This window comes from Artemia franciscana, chromosome 2 (genome assembly GCF_032884065.1).
Source record: "Artemia franciscana chromosome 2, ASM3288406v1, whole genome shotgun sequence".
Lineage (NCBI taxonomy): Eukaryota > Metazoa > Arthropoda > Branchiopoda > Anostraca > Artemiidae > Artemia > Artemia franciscana.
Window position 1 is genome coordinate 66948634 of NC_088864.1, and position 20515 is coordinate 66969148.

General features: G+C 33.7%; 1 protein-coding gene across 2 annotated transcripts in view; it reads left to right on the plus strand.

Annotated features, from left to right (window-relative positions):
* LOC136043987 (proto-oncogene tyrosine-protein kinase ROS-like) overlaps positions 1 to 20515 on the plus strand; it is a 132671-nt gene that overhangs the window by 109193 nt on the left and 2963 nt on the right. The window contains exons 31-34 of one of the 2 annotated variants that reach the window (XM_065729073.1): positions 4247 to 4438; positions 6213 to 6349; positions 9745 to 9795; positions 20058 to 20138. In XM_065729073.1, coding sequence (XP_065585145.1) covers positions 4247 to 4438; positions 6213 to 6349; positions 9745 to 9795; positions 20058 to 20138 — 461 coding nt within the window. The remainder of the gene's footprint in view (positions 1 to 4246; positions 4439 to 6212; positions 6350 to 9744; positions 9796 to 20057; positions 20139 to 20515) is intronic. The other variant, XM_065729074.1, reaches the window with a different exon arrangement.

The following is a 20515-nucleotide window of genomic DNA, read 5'->3' on the forward strand; positions in this document are numbered from 1 at the left end:
AAATAAAACGAAATTTGCATATAAAACGAAATTTGCATATTACATTTTTTTTACTAAATGGCTTTCTCATAGTTTTGATCGGACGATTTTGATAAAAAAAAGGGTGGCGGAGGAAGCCTAGTTGCCCTCCAATTTTTGGCTACTTAAAAATGCCACTAGATTTCTTTTTTTCTTTTTTTTTTTACTAACATTTTTGTTAGTAATAAACATACGTACCTTACGAATTAACTTACGTAACGAAATTCTATATTTGTGTATTTTTATTACGTATATGAGGGGGTTCGCCCCCTCGTCAATACCTCGCTCTTTACACCGAAGCTTGAATTTTGTCCCAAATGTTTAAGAATGACCCCTGAATCACAAAGGCTGTGGAATAAATAGTTGAAATTACTAAAAATACTTTAGCGTAAAGAGCAAGGTATTGTGGAGGAGACGAACCCCCTTATATACGTAATATTTTATGTTTGTTTTAGGTTTTAATTCTGCTCATTAGTTCCAATTGAAAAAATGAATTTTATTTATTTTCTCATTTTTTTAAACAATGTTAGAAAATCCTGCGCCCTCTCATGGATATTCTCTTCCCTTATGGAAATTCTTCCATGGAAAGATCCTCCCACGTAACCCCCACCCCAACGTTAAAAAGTCCCCCTGAAAACGTCTGTACACTTCATAATAACCATTACTCTATGTAAGCAATGGTCAAAGCTTTTAACTTGCAGCCCCTCCCCCGGGGACTGTGGGGTATTAAGTCGTCCCCAAAGACATAGTTATTAAGTTTTGACTAAGCTAAACAGAAAGGCTATCTCGAAGTTTTGATCCAGTGACTTTGGCGAAAAAATTTGCATGGGAGGGGGCCTAGGTGCCCTCCAATTCTTATAGTTTCGGTTACTATGGAGCCCGGTCGCTCCTTACTACAGTTCTTTACGACGAACTGCTTGATTAAAATCATTTTTTTTTTAATCTTACTTTTTTAAATACGGTCAGTCAAATGAGTACCCAAAACTGTCCGGAGACAGTTCCTCTTGAAAACATGAACAAAACCCCCTCTGTCTTCCGGAGTGCCCATGTTTGAGATGCATACTTGACGATTGTTTTTATAATAGCTTCCAATATTCTAATCTTGATTCGCAAACCTATCATCCTATTATTTTCCTTTTTTTTCTACTTGTTAAAAATCGCCCCAGGCCTTAGCTATTCTACTTTTAATATCTTCACTGCATCCACTCTCCATACTAATATCCATCCAGTACCAATAAATTGCTAACATTTGATAGTTTGCAATAGCTTACCCCCGCGTTCAGCTCATTTTTGGTTTTTGCCTACAAGGAGTTGGTAAATCATCTAACTTTCGAGGCAGATAGGAGGCCCTTGTAGGCTTTGGACGCTTATTCCCCTTGAAGTTTCAGTCAACTTGTTGTTCAACTAACATTAAATTAACTTTTGTATTAGTCTAGTAAATGTCTAAGTTTATAAATTGAATCAATTACCTTGCCTGACACTCATTGCAGAATGGCCTCATTTGGACTTTAGACGCTTGTTTACCTCTCAGTCTAGCCAAATTAAACAGTTTTTGGGTCAATTCTAAGTTCTTGGTTCAACCTGCCTAAGACCATAGGCAAGCGTTCCTTGTTTACCTCTGATTCCAGGCAATCTAATGGTCCTATGTCAATTTTAAATTCTTGGTCGAAGAGAATGGAACATGTACGATTTTTTCGAATATGCACACATTTCTAACCTTGAGGGATAAGGAGGATCAGAGTGTTTTCCGAGGGGGGGGGGCATATTTTCGGACTGTTATCAGTCTAGAAGGAAAATTCATCCAATCTTGGGGAGGAAACCAAGGTTCCTATCTTTATTCAAGGACCTTTAGGAGATGCCAAATACATATGAGATATGTAGCTTACCGTTTAACAAATGTCTAAAAATCTTTGAATTCATTAATTTTTTTGTCTGTTGCAATTTTTCCAGCTGTAGTAAAATACTGCATCTTTATCGCAGAATTTTTGTAAGTTTTGCAATAAAATTGAAAAGTAAGACATCATTAAAAAAAGACAGACGATTTGTTTTTCGCGAATAATACATGTTTTATCAAATAAAAAGGAAGAGTAGGCTAATTAAAATAAAAAAGTAGGCTAATTGAAAAAAAAGAGTAAAAGAAGAGTAAAGGATTTAGTAAAGAAATAAAAGGTGTAAAAAAAGAGTAAAAGAAATAAAAAGGAAGAGTAATTGGAAGTTTTAGTTCTCTAGCCCAATATTCTGGGTTCTAACCTTATTTTGTATAAGCATTATCATACTTGAAAAGATCAACATCGCCGATATAATCTTATATATTATCTTCACGTCTTTCCAGTTGATCTTTCATGTTTTTTCTTTAATCTACAATATTGTTCATTATAAATATTAAGCTTCAGGTGGTAAAAGGAACAGTCTCTTTTGTAAGCCCTATATGTTTGACTTTACTACGTTATTAAATAAAAAAAAAAAAAATTTTTGAGCTGAAAGTAAGGAGCGACATTAAAACTTAAAACGAACAGAAATTACTCCGTATATGAAATAGGTTGTCCCCTCCGCATTCCCTCGCTCTTTACGCTAAAGCTTTTGATTGTTTTAAAAAGTAGAATTGTGGCAAAGAGTCAAACTTTAGCGTAAAGAGCGAGGGATTGCGGAGGGGACAACCCATTTCATATACGGAGTAATTTCTGTTCGTTTTAAGTTTTAATGTCGCTCCTTACTTTCAGCTAAAAAAATTAGTTTTTTTAATTTAATTTCTGAACGTTTTTGAATTAATGCATGTTTGGTTTTGGCTCTCCGCACATAAATTATTAAAATGAAATTTGTATATTAATTCTTTTTTGGCTAAATGGCTTTCTCTTAGTTTTGATCAGACGATTTTGAGAAATAAGGGGTGGAGAAGGAGGCCTAGTTGCCCTCCAATTTTTCGGTTACTTAAAAAGGCAACTAGAACATTTAATTTTTAATGAACGTTTTTATTAGTAAAAAATATACGTAACTTAAGAATTAACTTACGTAACAAACTTTCATAACCTTATATTTTTATTATGTATACGAGGGGGTTTGTACCCTCGTTAATACCTCGCTCTTTACACTAAATCGTAAGTTTTGTCCCAATTCTTTAAGAATGACCCCTGAATCAGAAAGGCCGTAGAATAAATAGTTGAAATTACTAAAAATACTTTAGCATAAAGAGCGAGGTATTTATCTCCTCCTAAATACCTCGCTCTTTAAGCTAAAGTATTATTAGAACCCCTCATATTCGTAATAATATCTGTTCGTTTTAAGTTTCAATGCTACTCCTTCCTTTCATTTGAAAAATTTTTCATGTTTATTTTTCATTGTTTTCTTATAGTAATGCTAGAAAATCCTGCGCCCTTTTCATTGAATTTTTCTTCCCCCATGACAGATTCCTCCAAGGAAAGATCCTCCAACATAGCCCCCTCTCCTCAGCCCCACCTCCAAACAAAATAAAATCCCCCTGAAAACGTCTGTACACTTCCCAATAACCATTACTATATGTAAACAATGGTCAAAGTTTGTAACTTGCAGCCCCTCCCCCAGGGATTGTGGGGGAGTAAGTCATCCCCAAAGACATAGTTATTATGGTTTTCGACTATGCTGAACAAAATGGCTATCTCAAAATTTTGACCCGTTGACTTTGGGAAAAAATGAGCGTGGGAGGGGGCCTAGATGCCCTCCAATTTTTTTGGTCACTTAAAAAGGGCACTAAAACTTTTCATTTCCGCTAGAATGAGCCCTCTTGCGACATTCTAGGACCACTTGGTCGATACAATGTCCCCTGGGAATTTGTTTTCTGGCAAAAAATACAAAATTCCACATTTTTGTAGATAAGAGCTTACAACTTCTACAGTAGGGTTCTCTGATACGCTGAATCTGATGGTGTCATTTTCGTTAAGATCCTACGACTTTTAGGGGGTGTTTTCCCCTATTTTCTTAAATAAGGCAAATTTTCTCAGACTCTTAACTTTTGATGGGTAAGACTAAACCTGATGAAACTTATATATTTAAAATCAGCATTAATATGCGATTCTTTTGATGTAGCTATTGATATCAAAATTCAATTTTTTAGAGTTTTGGTTACTATTGAGCCGGGTCGCTCCTTACTACAGTTCGTTACCACGAACTGTTTGATAAAAGAAATAATTTTATGCGCTATTTTTTTTAAACGTCTTTTGCCTGTGTGATTTGTTGATAAATAATTTTTCTTCAGGTGGATGTCACCAGAGTCTCTTATAGATGGTATATTTACGACTCAGTCAGATGTATGGTCTTTCGGGGTTTTAGTCTGGGAAATAATGACGTTTGGTCAACAGCCGTATCCAGCAAGAAATAATTTAGAAGTTTTGAATTATGTCAGAAATGGGGGTCGTTTAACGAAACCACTTGGCTGTCCTGATGTTCTGTAAGTTCCTTGATACCTACTTATACACTTGTTATTTCCACAACCGTCTATACTTCTGTCGAGTCTTCTGAACTACTTTATTGTTATGAAATTATGACGGTGTGGTTAAACTGTGACTGGATAGTTTTATTGATATAAAACTAAAAGACAAGAGGTAAAAGCTATACTCGCTTTATATCCTGAAGTTTATGTTTCCTTTTATTATTTTATTATATTTCAAGAAATTTTCCAAGCTCTTATATAAATATTCTAAACAGGCTCTATTTTTGTGTGACTGTCCTAAATTTGATACTTGCCTCCAACCAGATCTTTATGACCCCTCACCAATATTTTGAAAAATACCCTTTTTTGCATTTTATTTGAAAAAAACCTTTCTTTCGAATTTCAATTGAAAAAATAGAAAAATGAAACAAAATTGCCCCATTCCTAGATTTCGAAAAATAAACTGTTGACACTAGCTATCCACGGTATTGATTTCTTGTTTACGATTATTTATTTGAACCTTAAGAATATTAAATTGTTCAAGCAGAGAAATTATACTGCCCAGTCTTCCTGCTCGTCAATGCAGATTTAATTGAATTTTCCCCTCAAAGCCAGCCAATAATAAGCCGCCATTTCTATTCGATTTTAGAAAGTAAATGTGATGCTAATGCTATAAAAAGATTTTCGCTGTCTTTTCATTCCCATGTATTTTCACACCTCTTTTCACACTTGTGTATTCTTCCATGTTATCTTCTGAACTTTTTTTAATTGCAATAAAACTTCTTATGCCTTCGCTGTTCTACATTTTTTTATTCCATCCAACTGATTTACTAATAACGTTACACGGATTCCTTAAACGATAACATTTAACGAGGCTATTCGGCTATTGCAACGTCCTCTTAGTTCTTATAGTCGAAAGAGGAATATCGTTTTTTTAAGGAGCATATTTTTCATGCAAGTGTTTTACCTTTCTTAAAGTAAAAAGGCAATTTCAGAAAATAAAAAAGAGAGATTTAAAGTAAAAAGGCAATTTCAGAAAATAAAAAAGAGAGATAAATATCCTTAAGAGCCATTTCTGGCGCATTTTCAGCTGCTGGGAGAAGTGGTTTTCAGAGGAGAGAGGTGGCTATCAAGAAAACTTAAGTTCATGGCTTCTCCATGTTTTAGAAGAAAAGGGTTGACAGCCGCGGAAGAAAGTTTGCCAACAAAATACTATTTGGCGCATGCGCGAAATCTCATTTTTGTGGGTGGTGGTTGTTTCTGGTAACTTTTCTGTTTTCACAATATGTACTTTGTCTATAATTCAGTAAAGTAGTAAATTATTAGTAGCGAGTTGTAAATTAGCGTAATTATTAGTAAAACTGAACAAAACGAATCAATTCTGTTACAATTACAACTGTGAAGCATATTCAATAGGAAAAAACGAGATGTTTTCCTAAAGAGGTTTCTCCTGTGACAACTGGAACTTATTTAATAAATTTATTAGTATAGGTTTGGTACAAGTGTGTCGTTGGCTTTAAAAAATAGTTAACTCTTGACACTTTGCGTCATATGAGTGTCATTTTTACATATTTTTAATTTTCTTTATTAAACAAATTTTATTTAGTTTTGCAAATCTATTAATTAGTTCTCACTTTGATAAATATTTTTTTCAGTTGGCGACTTCTCAAAAAGAACTTTTAAAATATTATTAAATTCAGTGTTAATATTTTCTTTATTTAAACATAGAACTGTTAAAATAATTGTTATTTCTTCTTCGCTAAATTTCAGTAAGCTTACTACTTTTTTTTAGGTTTGAATTGATGGAAAGCTGTTGGTCCTTCAATCCAAATGATAGGCCTACGTTCCAGCACTGTCTGAATCAGCTTCTTTTCATCCGAATGAGCATTGAAGATAATCAGCTTCATCACCAAAGAAGTTCAAATTCACGTATGTACCAACAGTAAATATTTTTGTGTGCTAATTATGTGTTTTGCACCCGCACGTGCATGCGTACATTTTGTTCACGAGTGCCGTCTGTAACCTGTGCCCTCTATTAACATCGCTCCTTTTCTGTAATCTTCCCCTCTATTAACATCGTTTAGAATAATTTAAATAAAATAAGGACTTATTCTTGCTTTGGTATATTGTGGTTACCGCGTGTACATCTTGAATGTTGAATAATATCAACTTTTCAGGAAAACAGTCAAGTTTAGACAATTGGTAGGCCATCACGGGTTGCCACCCATTGAAAGTGCCATGATGGGAATGCACGAAATGGGCCGTTTTAATGAGACCTCCAGCCAATGAGCTAGTAAGGGAAAGAATATTTTTTGGAACTCTTTCTGTTCATCAAAATTCAACAGTAAAACAAAGAAAAACAATGTAAAGTTTACTATCATTAAAAAGATTATTCTTAACGGTGGTAACAAACCGTAAAAATAATTTTTAGGTTAACAAGGACTACAAAATACACCTTTTGGTAACATTTTGATCTGTATTATCATAGATTAGTTATGGGTATGGGTATAGGTGTACCAAACGGCATGAAGAACTGCTTAGAAAAAATCAATTGACTTTCAAATTTGTTCTTTGGATAAGTTTTACTTTCCATGATCTATATAAGTTAAAAATTCCTTAAAATGACTCCCTATGAGATGTACATGTGACTAACATGTAATTCTTTGCCCATTCTTTTGATTAACATGATCAATTCTATTATTATTTGAAAGCGACCGGACTTTGTGTTGATTTGTTATGAGATAAGATAATGTACGTGTATTTTCCAGTTGTTGAAAAATTTCGTTTGTTAATATGTCAACCAACTAAAAGAGCTAATTTATTAAGCAAACAGGTTTTTGCAAAGACAATTCAAGGGAGAGTAAAGTTCATATGCCCTTTCTTTTTGGGCCGATTTGGCCACATACGAATGTGCAATGTGCACGCGACAACCATGTCATGCTTTGCCCCCCCCCCCTTCACATTTTTATTCAATAGCAATTTCGGTTTTATTAATATTTGACGATTGAATTATTCAATGAATCTAAGATGTATATTTTGGGATGGGTTATACTGAACCAAGCAGCATGAACGAGAACACCCAAAAATGGCCAAGTTCAATATGTGCACGCAACAACCTTGTTATGCTTTGTCCCTCCATTAATTTTTCATTCAACGGTATTTCTAGATCTATTAGTGTTTGAAAGAGACTCCTTCTTGTGTTGTTATGTTTTACGGGTAGTTGAACTAAAGACAAGGGTTGATTTATTTAAAAAGAGCTTTCTTAAAAAAAACAAGAGCAAAAAAGCCATCATGAGTAAAGTTCACATCATATTTTTTACGAAAAATTAAGGAATTTTCACCATAAATATAATATATACACATATACATAATCAAATACAAATTGGTTATGTAGAACAAGTCTCTGTCAGGTTTAGTAGCTGACAGCCGTCCTGGCCGATTGGGTTGGTGCACTGGATTCGGGATCCCTTGTCTGAGAGGACGCGGGTTCGAATCCCAGTGTACCCAATTCTTCTGTATGGGACGGGGGTCAGTGGCGTGACTCTGTAAGCTTAGCCAGAGTCAACCCAGCTCTAAATGGGTACCTGGAGAAATCTGGGGAAGGTAAACAGGAAGGGTGTGCGAAAGCACAGGATAGCTGGCCCCCAGCCCCCCATTGCACTTCCTGGCTGAAGGGCCAAGAAACGGAGATCAGCACCGCCGCTATGGACTGTAAAGTCTAATGCCATGTCCTTAACCTTTACCTACTTTTAGCAGAAGTCTCTCTATTGACCAGTTTTTGTCTAAATTCCCAAAAACAATAGCTTACTTTTTGATTACATAAGTCAGCTATATTTTTCTCTTCTGGTCAATCTTTTGTGATTAAAAGTAATCGATCCATGAAATTTCAAATGAAAAAGAAAATTAAAGGTTAAAACGATTATTTAATCAAAGGCAAAATGCTTATGAAAACGAAACTTATCTCCATTATAATTTCTTCTAGATTAACTCCTGCAAAAGAATTGCTTACTTTTTCATTACAAGAGTAAAATATGTTTTATTTTTATTTATTGATCGAACATAATTATGTAAATAAAACTTTTTTTTTAAAATAAAGTAAAGCAATGTCTTGAAACAATTCCTTAGTCAAAAATCAAATAATCGTAAAGCAAACGTCCGTCGACAACTCCACATTTTAAACATACAAGTTAAAAATCTCCAAATCGCCACTGACGTATCTTAAATTTTTTATTTAGATTTTGAAAATAGCTCACTTTATATCTAGATTTTGAAAATAGATCACTTTATATTCATTAAATAAACTATGTATGTGCTTTGAAAGTTATTGAAAGTGTCTAATGGGTAGAAATATTTGTCTAAAAACATTTTACTCTCCCACAACTTCTTCATCACGTCTTTGCGATAAGAAAGTCACCCCCCCCCCTCATTAATTCTGCCAGCATCCTTTTTTAACCTCATTTCAATCCTGTTTTGGAAGTTTGTTTGTGGAAATCTTAAAATAAAAGAAAAGCCAAGGAAATAAAAGTTTAAAACACTTTAAAATTTTGATCCTCTATTAAAAAGGAACATTCCTACTAAAAGTTAAAATTTTTAGGCTACCCAAGTAAATTATCATCTTATGACTAATTCACATATACGAAAAGATCGTTAGAATATAATGATACCAAATTATCTCAGAAATTAATATTGAAGTAACTTCAAAATTGAATGACTAACAACAAGTATTACTAATTTACTACCGGCGTTTTTCTTCTTTCTTAATATTTTTCAATAGTCCCACCTCTGCTCTTCTCAGTGACGACAACTTTAAACACTTTTGTTAATAAAGAGCAGCTAGCCAAACCAGAAACACTTCAAACCCTCTTATATTCCAAAAAAACATTTGTTACTAATTACTGTTGGTAGCTGGTGCTAATACACAGATTTTATGTTTTGTAAAATTTTTGCTCTATTAAATCAAGGTTTAAATGTACCTGTCTGGCCACTCTGAATGTAACTTGCAAGAAAGTGTGGACCTTCAGCTTCAAGCTGATTTGACCTTCCAGTAGTTCTGAATTTTTTAACCCTCACTTGTCTCTATTAATTCTAATGACCATTATTTTTAGAAAGCCTTTTCATATTCATCAATAATAGCGACTATTAATTAATTATCACCTTTCAATGATGAAGAATTCAGATGTAAAGTCTATGTTAAAAAAGAAAGTACTATCCTAAAAAAGGAAATGAGAAAAAAAAACAAACAAAAGCATTCTTATAAATAAAAGTCCTCGCTTGCATCTGTGTTTGTTGCTTTGTTGATTGTCTGTGCATGTTTTGTGTTTTAGATGGTGTTGATAATCAAGCCTATGCCGAAGAGGATACTCAAATAGATTCGGGTAAGTTTTAAATTTTCTACGCATTATTGATAAAGTGTTTTAATTGAAATGAAATTTTGAGAAACGTAGATTTTTTTGACTAATGACTTTCTTTTTTATCTCATGCAAAGAAATGAAACAAAAATGAGAAAAATTAGTGCACTAGTAGTATTAGTGGAAGTAGCAACAACAATTCATTGTCAAAAAAATCACAGACAAAATCAATCGATAGCCTACCAAAAGCGTCGTTTGCGAGGGTGTCCTACTGACAGAAAAAAATATATTCCATAAGCAATTGGAGGGTGAAACCGTGTATCGAGAAAAACTTGCACAAATATTTCATACACAATAAAACTACATAATATCATGATCCCGAATCACAAATACAATAAACAAACTATTCTCAATTTTAATTCCATCAATCTCAATCTGTCTCGAAGGTTTACTTACAAAGCAACCGCACAGGTACCTCAAAATTTAAATGAATTACATGCTTCTGTGATAACAAATCAATAAAGAAGTAATCTTTTCAAATAAAAGTAAAGAGCAATATTAAAAATTAAAAAAAAACATGATCTCCACCAACCCCCCCCTTCTCATTTAGTTGTGTTTGATGTACAGAATACAATCTCGAGTTCAACATTAGGAAACTCAATCTGCAAATAAAAAGTTGTAATTACTCATTGGTTTCATGTGTTACATGCTAAAATGCTTAGAGAAAAGTATTAGCCAACCTCTTGAGCAAACATGGTGAGAGAGAAAGGAATGGTAGCCCCCTCATATAAAGATCAATTTCAGTTAGTTTTAGGCATAAACGTCACTCTTTAGTCTCATTAAAAAAAAGGAAATTAAAAACACAAAATATTCAGTCATCAGAACTGAAGAATGTATGAGTTTTACATATAGTATGTATATATTGAGTTTTTTTGTGTGTATATTGTTATCAGACTTCCATTCTTTAGTCTCGGTTAATATTGGTAAGGGCTGCTTTTTACTTGTCATTACTTTTCTTTTGGCTTGGGTATTTCTGATTTTGTATGGACTATAATAGCTAAGTGACCGATTAACGCAGCTTTCCTTTGAAACTAAACATATGAATTACAAGCCATATCTGAAGCTTAAACTTCGTAAATCCACAGATCAGTGTAGAATCGCGTCGAAATTGTGAAATCAGGCTAAGACCGCAATTTTTCCCGCTATTTGGAAATATCAGCTGTTTCTTTGTAGGAAACCCATTTTACTGTAACAATTTCAAGATGATGTTACTTTTTTCTAAAACTCACTGTTGCCTAAGCATAGTTCCTGGTTTACTTTTTCATCTTTTTATAATTGAAAAAGTTTTTTTAAGGGTGAGCATCTATATCTCCCATCCACATATTACAAATTTCAGATTAGATCTTAAAGGTGCGGATTTCGTTTCGAGATTTGTATGAACAGTTTTCAAGTTGAAGAGCTTTGTTTGTAAAAGCAAAAAGGCAGTTGAAAAAAAAACCAGTAAGACGTCTAATACTCGGATGTGTATAGGACACTCCAAACATATAACAATATTTATAACATAAAACATTAAAACTGTTTTTAGTGATGTAGTACTGGTTGATAAAACAAAACTACTACTACTACTAACAAATCATTGCAGCTCCGAGAATTCTTAGGCCACTACAGACACACACGCACGCTCCTCCCCCCTCCAATCTATTCAATTCCTTCCATTTTACACCTTCCCAAAAATTTCAAATTTACCTTAAATATTTCCGTACGAAACGCTCCCACAAGATTCGGGGACGACCTGCCTTTCGTTGGCCGACAAGGTCGATATTTGGCAATCTATCATCCTTCATCTTCGCAACGTGACCTAGCCTTTCTCTTAATTGGTTTGCAGGCATATATTCCAATCCTTCCAAAGTTTTTTCAGCTGTGAAAAAAAACCCTGGGCAATGGCTATTCTACTTTTAACATCTTCACTGCACTCACCCTCTTTACTCATAATACTGCCTAAATAAGTGAAGTTGTTCACTTGATCGATCTTCTCGTTAACCAACATCACCACTTCACCTTCACTTTTGCTAAGTCTCTTTCAACTCAGCCACTCAGCGACTCCTCTACTCTTCAAACCTCTTCTAAACCTCCTAAAATTCATTCATTTAAATTTTCATCAAAGACACTCAAATGATCAGCATATTCTAAGTCTAAGAGAGTTTTGCTCCCCCATTTGATTCCGTGCTCTCCCTTAGCCTTTGCTGTGCTTCTTAGGACAAAGTCGATCAAAACGATCAATATAAATGGGGATAGAATGCAACCCTGCTTAACTCCTGGTTCATTACGAAACCAGCCACTAACCTACCTTAACTGCAGCAATTTTATTATCGTACATTGGACTAATCACTTTAACGTATTTATCTGGTATCAAACAGTTCGTGGTAACGAACTGTAGTAAGGAGCGACCCAGCTCAATAGTAAATGAAACTCTAAAAAACGGAATTTTGATACTAATAGATACATCAAAAGAATTGGATTTTTATGCTCGGTAGTCGTTATTAACATACCTCAGTCACTCTGGACTTGTCCCAGTTAAACATAGTAGCGGGACTACAATTAGTGATAAGGAAAGAGTGATAAGCAGAACATTTTAAAAATGTGCCAAACCGTAATGAAGTTACGAATGAACCGATATAGAAAGAAGAAAAAAGTTTGTAACATTTTGGATGTGAAGGAGGATTTATTTTGTGAGGAAACATTAGTGACTGTACAAGAAGGAGTAAAAAATAATAAGGGCCCAGGTGCTGGTAGTGTGGTAAATGAGTTTTTTAAGTGTGTTGTTTGTGAAATTACAGATGAATTACTGAAGATTACGAATATGATTTTTGAAAAAGGGAAGGTACCGAGGGATTTTACGAAAACTTTAATCAAACGTCTCTATAAGAAAGGTGATAAGTGTGAGTGTGGTTATTATAGAGGTATTATCTTGGTTTTTATATGAAGCAAATTACTTAGTATGATGATAATATCTTTATTTAAAGAAATTGTAGATAAAATCTTAAGAGAATAGCCGCGCGGTTCTAGGAAAGGGAGAGGTTGTGTCAATCAAATTTTCATTCTTATATTAATAATTGAGAAGTGCCCGAACCATCAAACGCCTTTAGTCCTTAATTTTAGCAAAGTTCCTATCCTTGTAGGTTCCTATCCTGTACCATAGTTTCTGAGTCATCAGACCCCTTTAGTCCTCAGTCTTTTCGATTATGAACAAGCGTTTGATTCAGCCGATAGAAGAGCTTTAGCGTAGGTTCTATCCTTGTGTGGTAAATAAAAAAAACACGTTTTTTAACTGAGAGTAAGGAGCTACATTAAAACTTAAAAAGAACAGAAATTACTCCGTGCATGAAAGGGGCTGTTTCCTCCTCAACGTCCCGCTCTTTACGATAAAGTTTGACTCTTTCTCTCAATACTACTTTATAAAAGAGTAAATAATTTTAACGTAAAGAGTGGGACATTGAGGAGGGAACAGCACCTTTCATACACGGAGTAATTTCTGTTCGTTTTAAGTTTTAATGTAGCTCCTTACTTTCAGTTAAAAAAAAACTTGCTTTTTTTATTTAATTTCTGAGCGTTTTTAAATTAATGCATGTTTGAATTTTGCTCTCCACAAATGAAGATTAAAACGAAATTGGTGTATTAATTTTTTTTTGCTAAACAGCTTTCCCTTAATTTTGATCAAACGATTTTGAGAAAAATGGTGGGGGAGGAGGCCTAGTTGCCCTCCAATTTTTCGGTTACTTAAAAAGGCAACTAGAATTTTTAATTTTTAACGAACGTTTTTACTAGTAAAAAATATACGTAACTTACAAATTAACTTACGTAACGAACTTCTATATTCGTATATTTGTACTATGTATATGAGGGGGTTAGCCCCCTCGTTAATACCTCGCTCTTTATACTAAAGCTCTAATTTTGTCTCAATTCTTTAAGATTGACCCCTGAATCACAAAGGCTGTAGAATAAATAGTTGAAATTACTAAAAATACTTTAGCGTAAAGAGCATGGTATTTAGGAAGAGATGGACCCCTCATATACGTAATAATCTCTGTTCGTCTTAAATTTTAATGCTGGTCCTTACTTTCAGTGGAAAAAACTTTTTCATATTTATTTTTTCATTGTTTTTTTTTAAATAATACTAGAAAATTCTGCGCCCCCTTCGTGAAATTTCTCTTCTCCCATGACAAATTCCTCCAAGGGAAGATCCTCCTACGTAGCCCCCTCCCCTCCCCTCACCCCACCAAAAAATCCCCCTGAAAAGGTCTGTACACTCCCAAATAACCATTACTGTGTGTAAACGCTGGTCAAAGTTTGTAACTTGCAGCCCCTCCCCAGGGACTTTGGGGAAGTAAGTCAGCCCCAAAGACATAGTTATTATGTTTTTCGACTATGCTGAACAAAATGGCTATCTCAAAACTTTGATCCGTTGACTTTGGGAAAAAATGAGCGTGGGAGGGGGCCTAGGTGCCTTCCAATTTTTGGACACTTATAAGCGCACTAGAATTTTTAATTTCCGTTAGAATGAGCTCTCTCGCGACACTCTATGACCACTTTTCAATACGATCACCCCTGGATACAACAAAACAAAAAAACAAACAAATAAAGACGTACCCGTGATCGTTCTTCTGGAAAAAAAATTACTAAGTTCCACATTTTTGTAGATATGATCTTGAAGCATCTACAGTAGGGTTCTCTGATATGCTGAATGCGATGGTGTGATCTTCATTAAGATCCTATGACTTTTAGGTGGTGTTTCCCCCTATTTTCCAAAACAAGACAAATTTTCTCAAGCTCGTAACTTTTAATGAGTAAGACTAAATTTGATGAAACTTATATATTCAAAATCAGCATAAAAATCCAATTCTTTTGATGTATCTATTAGTATCAAAATTCCGTTTTTTAGAGTTTCATTTACTATTGAGCTGGGTCGCTCCTTACTACAGTTCGTTACCACGAACTGTTTGATACCAGATAAATACGTTAAGTGATTAGTCCAATGTACGATAATAGAATTGCTGCAGTTAAGGTAGGTTAGTGGCTGGTTTCGTAATGAACTAGGGGTTAAGCAGGGTTGCATTCTATCTCCATTTATATTGATCGTTTTGATCGACTTTGTCCTAAGAAGCACAGCAAAGGCTAAGGGAGAGCACGGAATCAAATGGGGGAGCAAAACTCTCTTAGACTTAGAATATGCTGATCATTTGAGTGTCTTTGATGAAAATTTAAATGAATGAATTTTAGGAGGTTTAGAAGAGGTTTGAAGAGTAGAGGAGTCGCTGAGTGGCTGAGTTGAAAGAGACTTAGCAAAAGTGAAGGTGAAGTGGTGATGTTGGTTAACGAGAAGATCGATCAAGTGAACAACTTCACTTATTTAGGCAGTATTATGAGTAAAGAGGGTGAGTGCAGTGAAGATGTTAAAAGTAGAATAGCCATTGCCCAGGGTTTTTTTTTCACAGCTGAAAAAACTTTGGAAGGATTGGAATATATGCCTGCAAACCAATTAAGAGAAAGGCTAGGTCACGTTGCGAAGATGAAGGATGATAGATTGCCAAATATCGACCTTGTCGGCCAACGAAAGGCAGGTCGTCCCCGAATCTTGTGGGAGCGTTTCGTACGGAAATATTTAAGGTAAATTTGAAATTTTTGGGAAGGTGTAAAATGGAAGGAATTGAATAGATTGGAGGGGGGAGGAGCGTGCGTGTGTGTCTGTAGTGGCCTAAGAATTCTCGGAGCTGCAATGATTTGTTAGTAGTAGTAGTAGTTTTGTTTTATCAACCAGTACTACATCACTAAAAACAGTTTTAATGTTTTATGTTATAAATATTGTTATATGTTTGGAGTGTCCTATACACATCCGAGTATTAGACGTCTTACTATTTTTTTTTCAACTGCCTTTTTGCTTTTACAAACAAAGCTCTTCAACTCGAAAACTGTTCATACAAATCTCGAAACGAAATCCGCACCTTTAAGATCTAATCTGAAATTTGTAAGATGTGGATGGGAGATATAGATGCTCACCCTTAAAAAAACTTTTTCAATTATAAAAAGATGAAAAAGTAAACCAGGAACTATGCTTAGGCAACAGTGAGTTTTAGAAAAAAGTAACGTCATTTTGAAATTGTTACAGTAAAATGGGTTTCCTACAAAGAAACAGCTGATATTTCCAAATAGCGGGAAAAATTGCGGTCTTAGCCTGATTTCACAATTTCGACGCGATTCTACACTGATCTGTGGATTTACGAAGTTTAAGCTTCAGATATGGCTTGTAATTCATATGTTTAGTTTCAAAGGAAAGCTGCGTTAATCGGTCACTTAGCTATTATAGTCCATACAAAATCAGAAATACCCAAGCCAAAAGAAAAGTAATGACAAGTAAAAAGCAGCCCTTACCAATATTAACCGAGACTAAAGAATGGAAGTCTGATAACAATATACACACAAAAAACTCAATATATACATACTATATGTAAAACTCATACATTCTTCAGTTCTGATGACTGAATATTTTGTGTTTTTAATTTCCTTTTTTTTAATGAGACTAAAGAGTGACGTTTATGCCTAAAACTAACTGAAATTGATCTTTATATGAGGGGGCTACCATTCCTTTCTCTCTCACCATGTTTGCTCAAGAGGTTGGCTAATACTTTTCTCTAAGCATTTTAGCATGTAACACATGAAACCAATGAGTAATTACAACTTTTTATTTGCAGATTGAGTTTCCTAATGTTGAACTCGAGATTGTATTCTGTACATCAAACACAACTAAATGAGAAGGGGGGGTGGGGGTTGGTGGAGATCATGTTTTTTTTAATTTTTAATATTGCTCTTTACTTTTATTTGAAAAGATTACTTCTTTATTGATTTGTTATCACAGAAGCATGTAATTCATTTAAATTTTGAGGTACCTGTGCGGTTGCTTTGTAAGTAAACCTTCGAGACAGATTGAGATTGATGGAATTAAAATCAGCGAATGAGCTTAAATATGTCAATTCTTAACTGAGATTTCTTAAATAACAATCATAGAAATGGTTGCAGTGGTTCGAGGCCATACAATCTTAAAGTTTTTTTTAAAATGTTGAATTGAATTAAGAAAATATATTTTGACATTTATGATTTGAAAATTTAAATAAAGAAGGCAATGCTGCCATGTCAATTTTTTCTGAAAAAGGCGGCTGATGAACAAAAATACTCTTAAAGTGCTGCAAAAAGTTTTTTTAAGCTTTTGATGTGTGGTTTCCCTCAGTTCCGTCAGTCAACAAAATATTAAAGGGAAATAGGACTTCCCTCAAGTATGTGTTCTTTATTTTTGTTTTTTAGAGTTTTTGCAAAACAACAGTGCGCATCAATCAGAGTATATGATAATGGTTATTATGAATTATATTAATGAAATACTAATTGTATGCTGCTTGCCCAGCGAGCTATCGCAGGCCATAAAAAGCACAATGGAGTATTATTTTTTTCATAATACTAACCTGAAGCATATACTATGATGGAGACCTCTTTATGTCGCCAACCCAATAAGTTACTTGAAGAGGAATTTCATTACGGTTTAGCACATTTTTAAATGTTCTGCTCATCACTCTTTCCTTATCACTAATTGTGACCCCGCTCCTATCTTTTACCGGGACAAGTCCGGAGAGACTGATGTATGTTAATAACGACTACCTAATGCATATGCTTTTTTTGAAACTGCTGTATGTTGCTTGCCCAGCGAGGTATTGCAGGCCAAAAAAAGCACAATGGAGTATTTTTTTTTTATAATACTAACCTGAAGCATATACTATGATGGAAACCTCTTCATGTCGCCTACCTAATAAGCTACTTGAAGAGTCTCCCTTTTCCAGAAGGTAAAGGTGGCAGCTATTGTGGCTTTTGGTGAAGGATTTATAAAAACTGGAAAGGCTTGTAGCTGCAGGGCATAAAATTTTTCTTATACTTACTGTGAGAGATTGAGGCATAGGATAACTTTAACCTTGAATGGAGGGTTACATCGAGTACTTTACCCACAAGTTTAGGTCAATCGGAAAGATTGAAATAAGGGTAATTACTCTTAAATAGCGATAAAGACCACACTGTCTTTCCATATCAAACAAACACAACTTAGAAACAATAAAGGAATTTTTCAAGACAGAGTAAAACACTGTAATATAATAAAAAGACAGTTATAACAGAACAAGTGGTTCAGGAATCAATCGAAATCAGACTCAAAATAAATATTAATATTTCTTTAAATAGGGACTTAGGGGAGTATTTACTGAATTCTTTATGCTTAAATTTAATTAAGAGCGATCTAACAAATATTTTGCTACACCATTTTATAATAGTATTGAACCTGTTGTATAAAGGTCTTTGTGGCAAGCTGCCAAAAAAAGTAAGATTAGCTTTGAAAACTTGTATTTAATTGTTCAGTTCTGTTTTGTTTGAACGAATTCATCATCTCACATCATTTTATTATCAGTCCTGGTTAAACTTCGATTAAAAAAGGCTGTTTAAAATGTTTTTTTTAAATATTTTTAGTTTTAATTTTCACATTTTAATGTAAGTTTATTTATATATGTATATTTTTTCTGGTGTTGTGCTGAAAACAGGACATAGGGACAAAATATTCACTGAATTGACTTCCACCGTCTTGAAAAATGTCCCTGTTGTTTTTAAATTGTGTTTGTTTGGTAATTACTCTATTACTATAACTGCTAAGCTTCGGTTGAATGTCAATTTGGGTTACTTGTTGAATTTGTTGATTCGAGTTGTAGCTCAGATGAAGCTGCCATTTTTCTTACTATTAGTATTTCATTAATATAATTCATAATAACCCTTATCATATACTCTGATAGATGCGCACTGTTGTTTTGCAAAAACTCTAAAAAACAAAAATAAAGAACACATACTTGAGGGAAGTCCTATTTCCCTTTAATAATTTGTTGACTGACGGAACTGAGGGAAACCACACATCAAAAGCTTAAATTTTTTTTTTGCAGCACTTTAAGAGTATTTTTGTTCATCAGCCGCCTTTTTCAGAAAAAATTGACATGGCAGCATTGCATTCTTTATTTAAATCTTCAAATCATAAATGTCAAAATATATTTTCTTAATTCAATTCAACATTGTAAAAAAAACTTTAAGATTGTATGGCCTCGAACCACTGCAACCATTTCTATGATTGTTATTTAAGAAATCTCAGTTAAGAATTGACATATTTAAGCTCATTCGCTGATTCTCAATTAAGCATAAATTTATATATCACTTTCCGTATTAATATCTACAAAATATATAAAAGGTTATTAAAAACAAAATGGTAAATAAATTATATTACTTTTAATTATATGTTTTAATAATGATTTAAAATATTGTTTTATTTATAAATTAAAAATAATGTATTACAACTATATAAAATTATAAAAATTGCGTAAAATATTCTCGGTACATCAGTGTACAATCTTAATTTCAACCGTTTCGGTGCTGAAATCTAGCACAAAAATTATCGTGTTGATAAAACAGTGGGTTTCTAGCTTATAAAATACAATCGTCTGCCCTGTCGCTTGGAATGACTAGAATGTCTTACTATTTATGCCATTTTTTTAATATTAGAATTTCTTAAATATACTTCATAATAACCATTATCATATACACTGATAGATGCGTACTGTTGTTTTGCAAAATTGCTTTAAGATTGTATGGCCTCAAACCTCTGCAACAATTTCTATGATTGTTAAGTAAGAACCCTTATTTGAAAATTTACATATTTACGCTCATTCACTGATTCTCAGTTAAACATCAAATTATATATAACCTTTTGTGTTAATATCTGCAAAAATATCTAAAAGGTTATTAAAAGTAGATAAATTATATTAGTTTTAATTATATGCTTTAATAATGATTTAGAATATTATTTTATTTGTAAATTAAAAATAATATATTACCACTGTTTAAAGTGTCAAAAATGTGTAAAATATTCTCAGTGTATCCATGTGCAATCTTAATTTCAACCGTTTCTATGTAGAAAGCTAGCAAAAAAACGACTGTGTTGATAAATATTGGGTTTTTACCTTATAAAATACAATCGCCTGTCCTGTTCTTTTGGAATGACTAGGATGTCGACATTAAGAAATCCAGCGTAATTGTGGAAATACATTTTTCTTTCTTGTTTTTTTTTTTGCTTTTCTTGTTTTTATTCCGTCTTTTTGGGTATGCCCAACTATATGACAAGTTATAAAATGATGATGATGTTGAGGTAATTTTGTTGTATTATCTAGGTCGTAGTGCATCAAAAGAAAGCTTAACTACATCAAGAAGAGCAGACAGTGCAGCTTCGACAGCTCAAGCGAATTCCAGAGGTAATACCTTTCTTGCTCACTTAAGTACAAGATTGACACTCAGTACTTGCTCGCTTATGTACTTGCTCCATACTCAGTACAAGATTGAGTCGGATCTTAGCAGCGGTGAACTCAGTTTTGTAAAAGGATCTGGTTACTGCCTGTCTGTCTGAAGAAGTTTCTGAGACTCCACACGGATTGGGAAATATTGAATCCTGTCTGAGTTCGAAATAGCTGAACTTCGAGTTTTGAGCTCGATCCAGCATAAAGTCAATTTTATGAAAAGCGTTTTGGGCTTTTAAATATATATCGACATATTCTAATTTTTTAACTGGATTCTTTCTGTTTTGATCAAATATAATTATAAACTGTGGTTTAACCAACAGTTATTTGTGTTT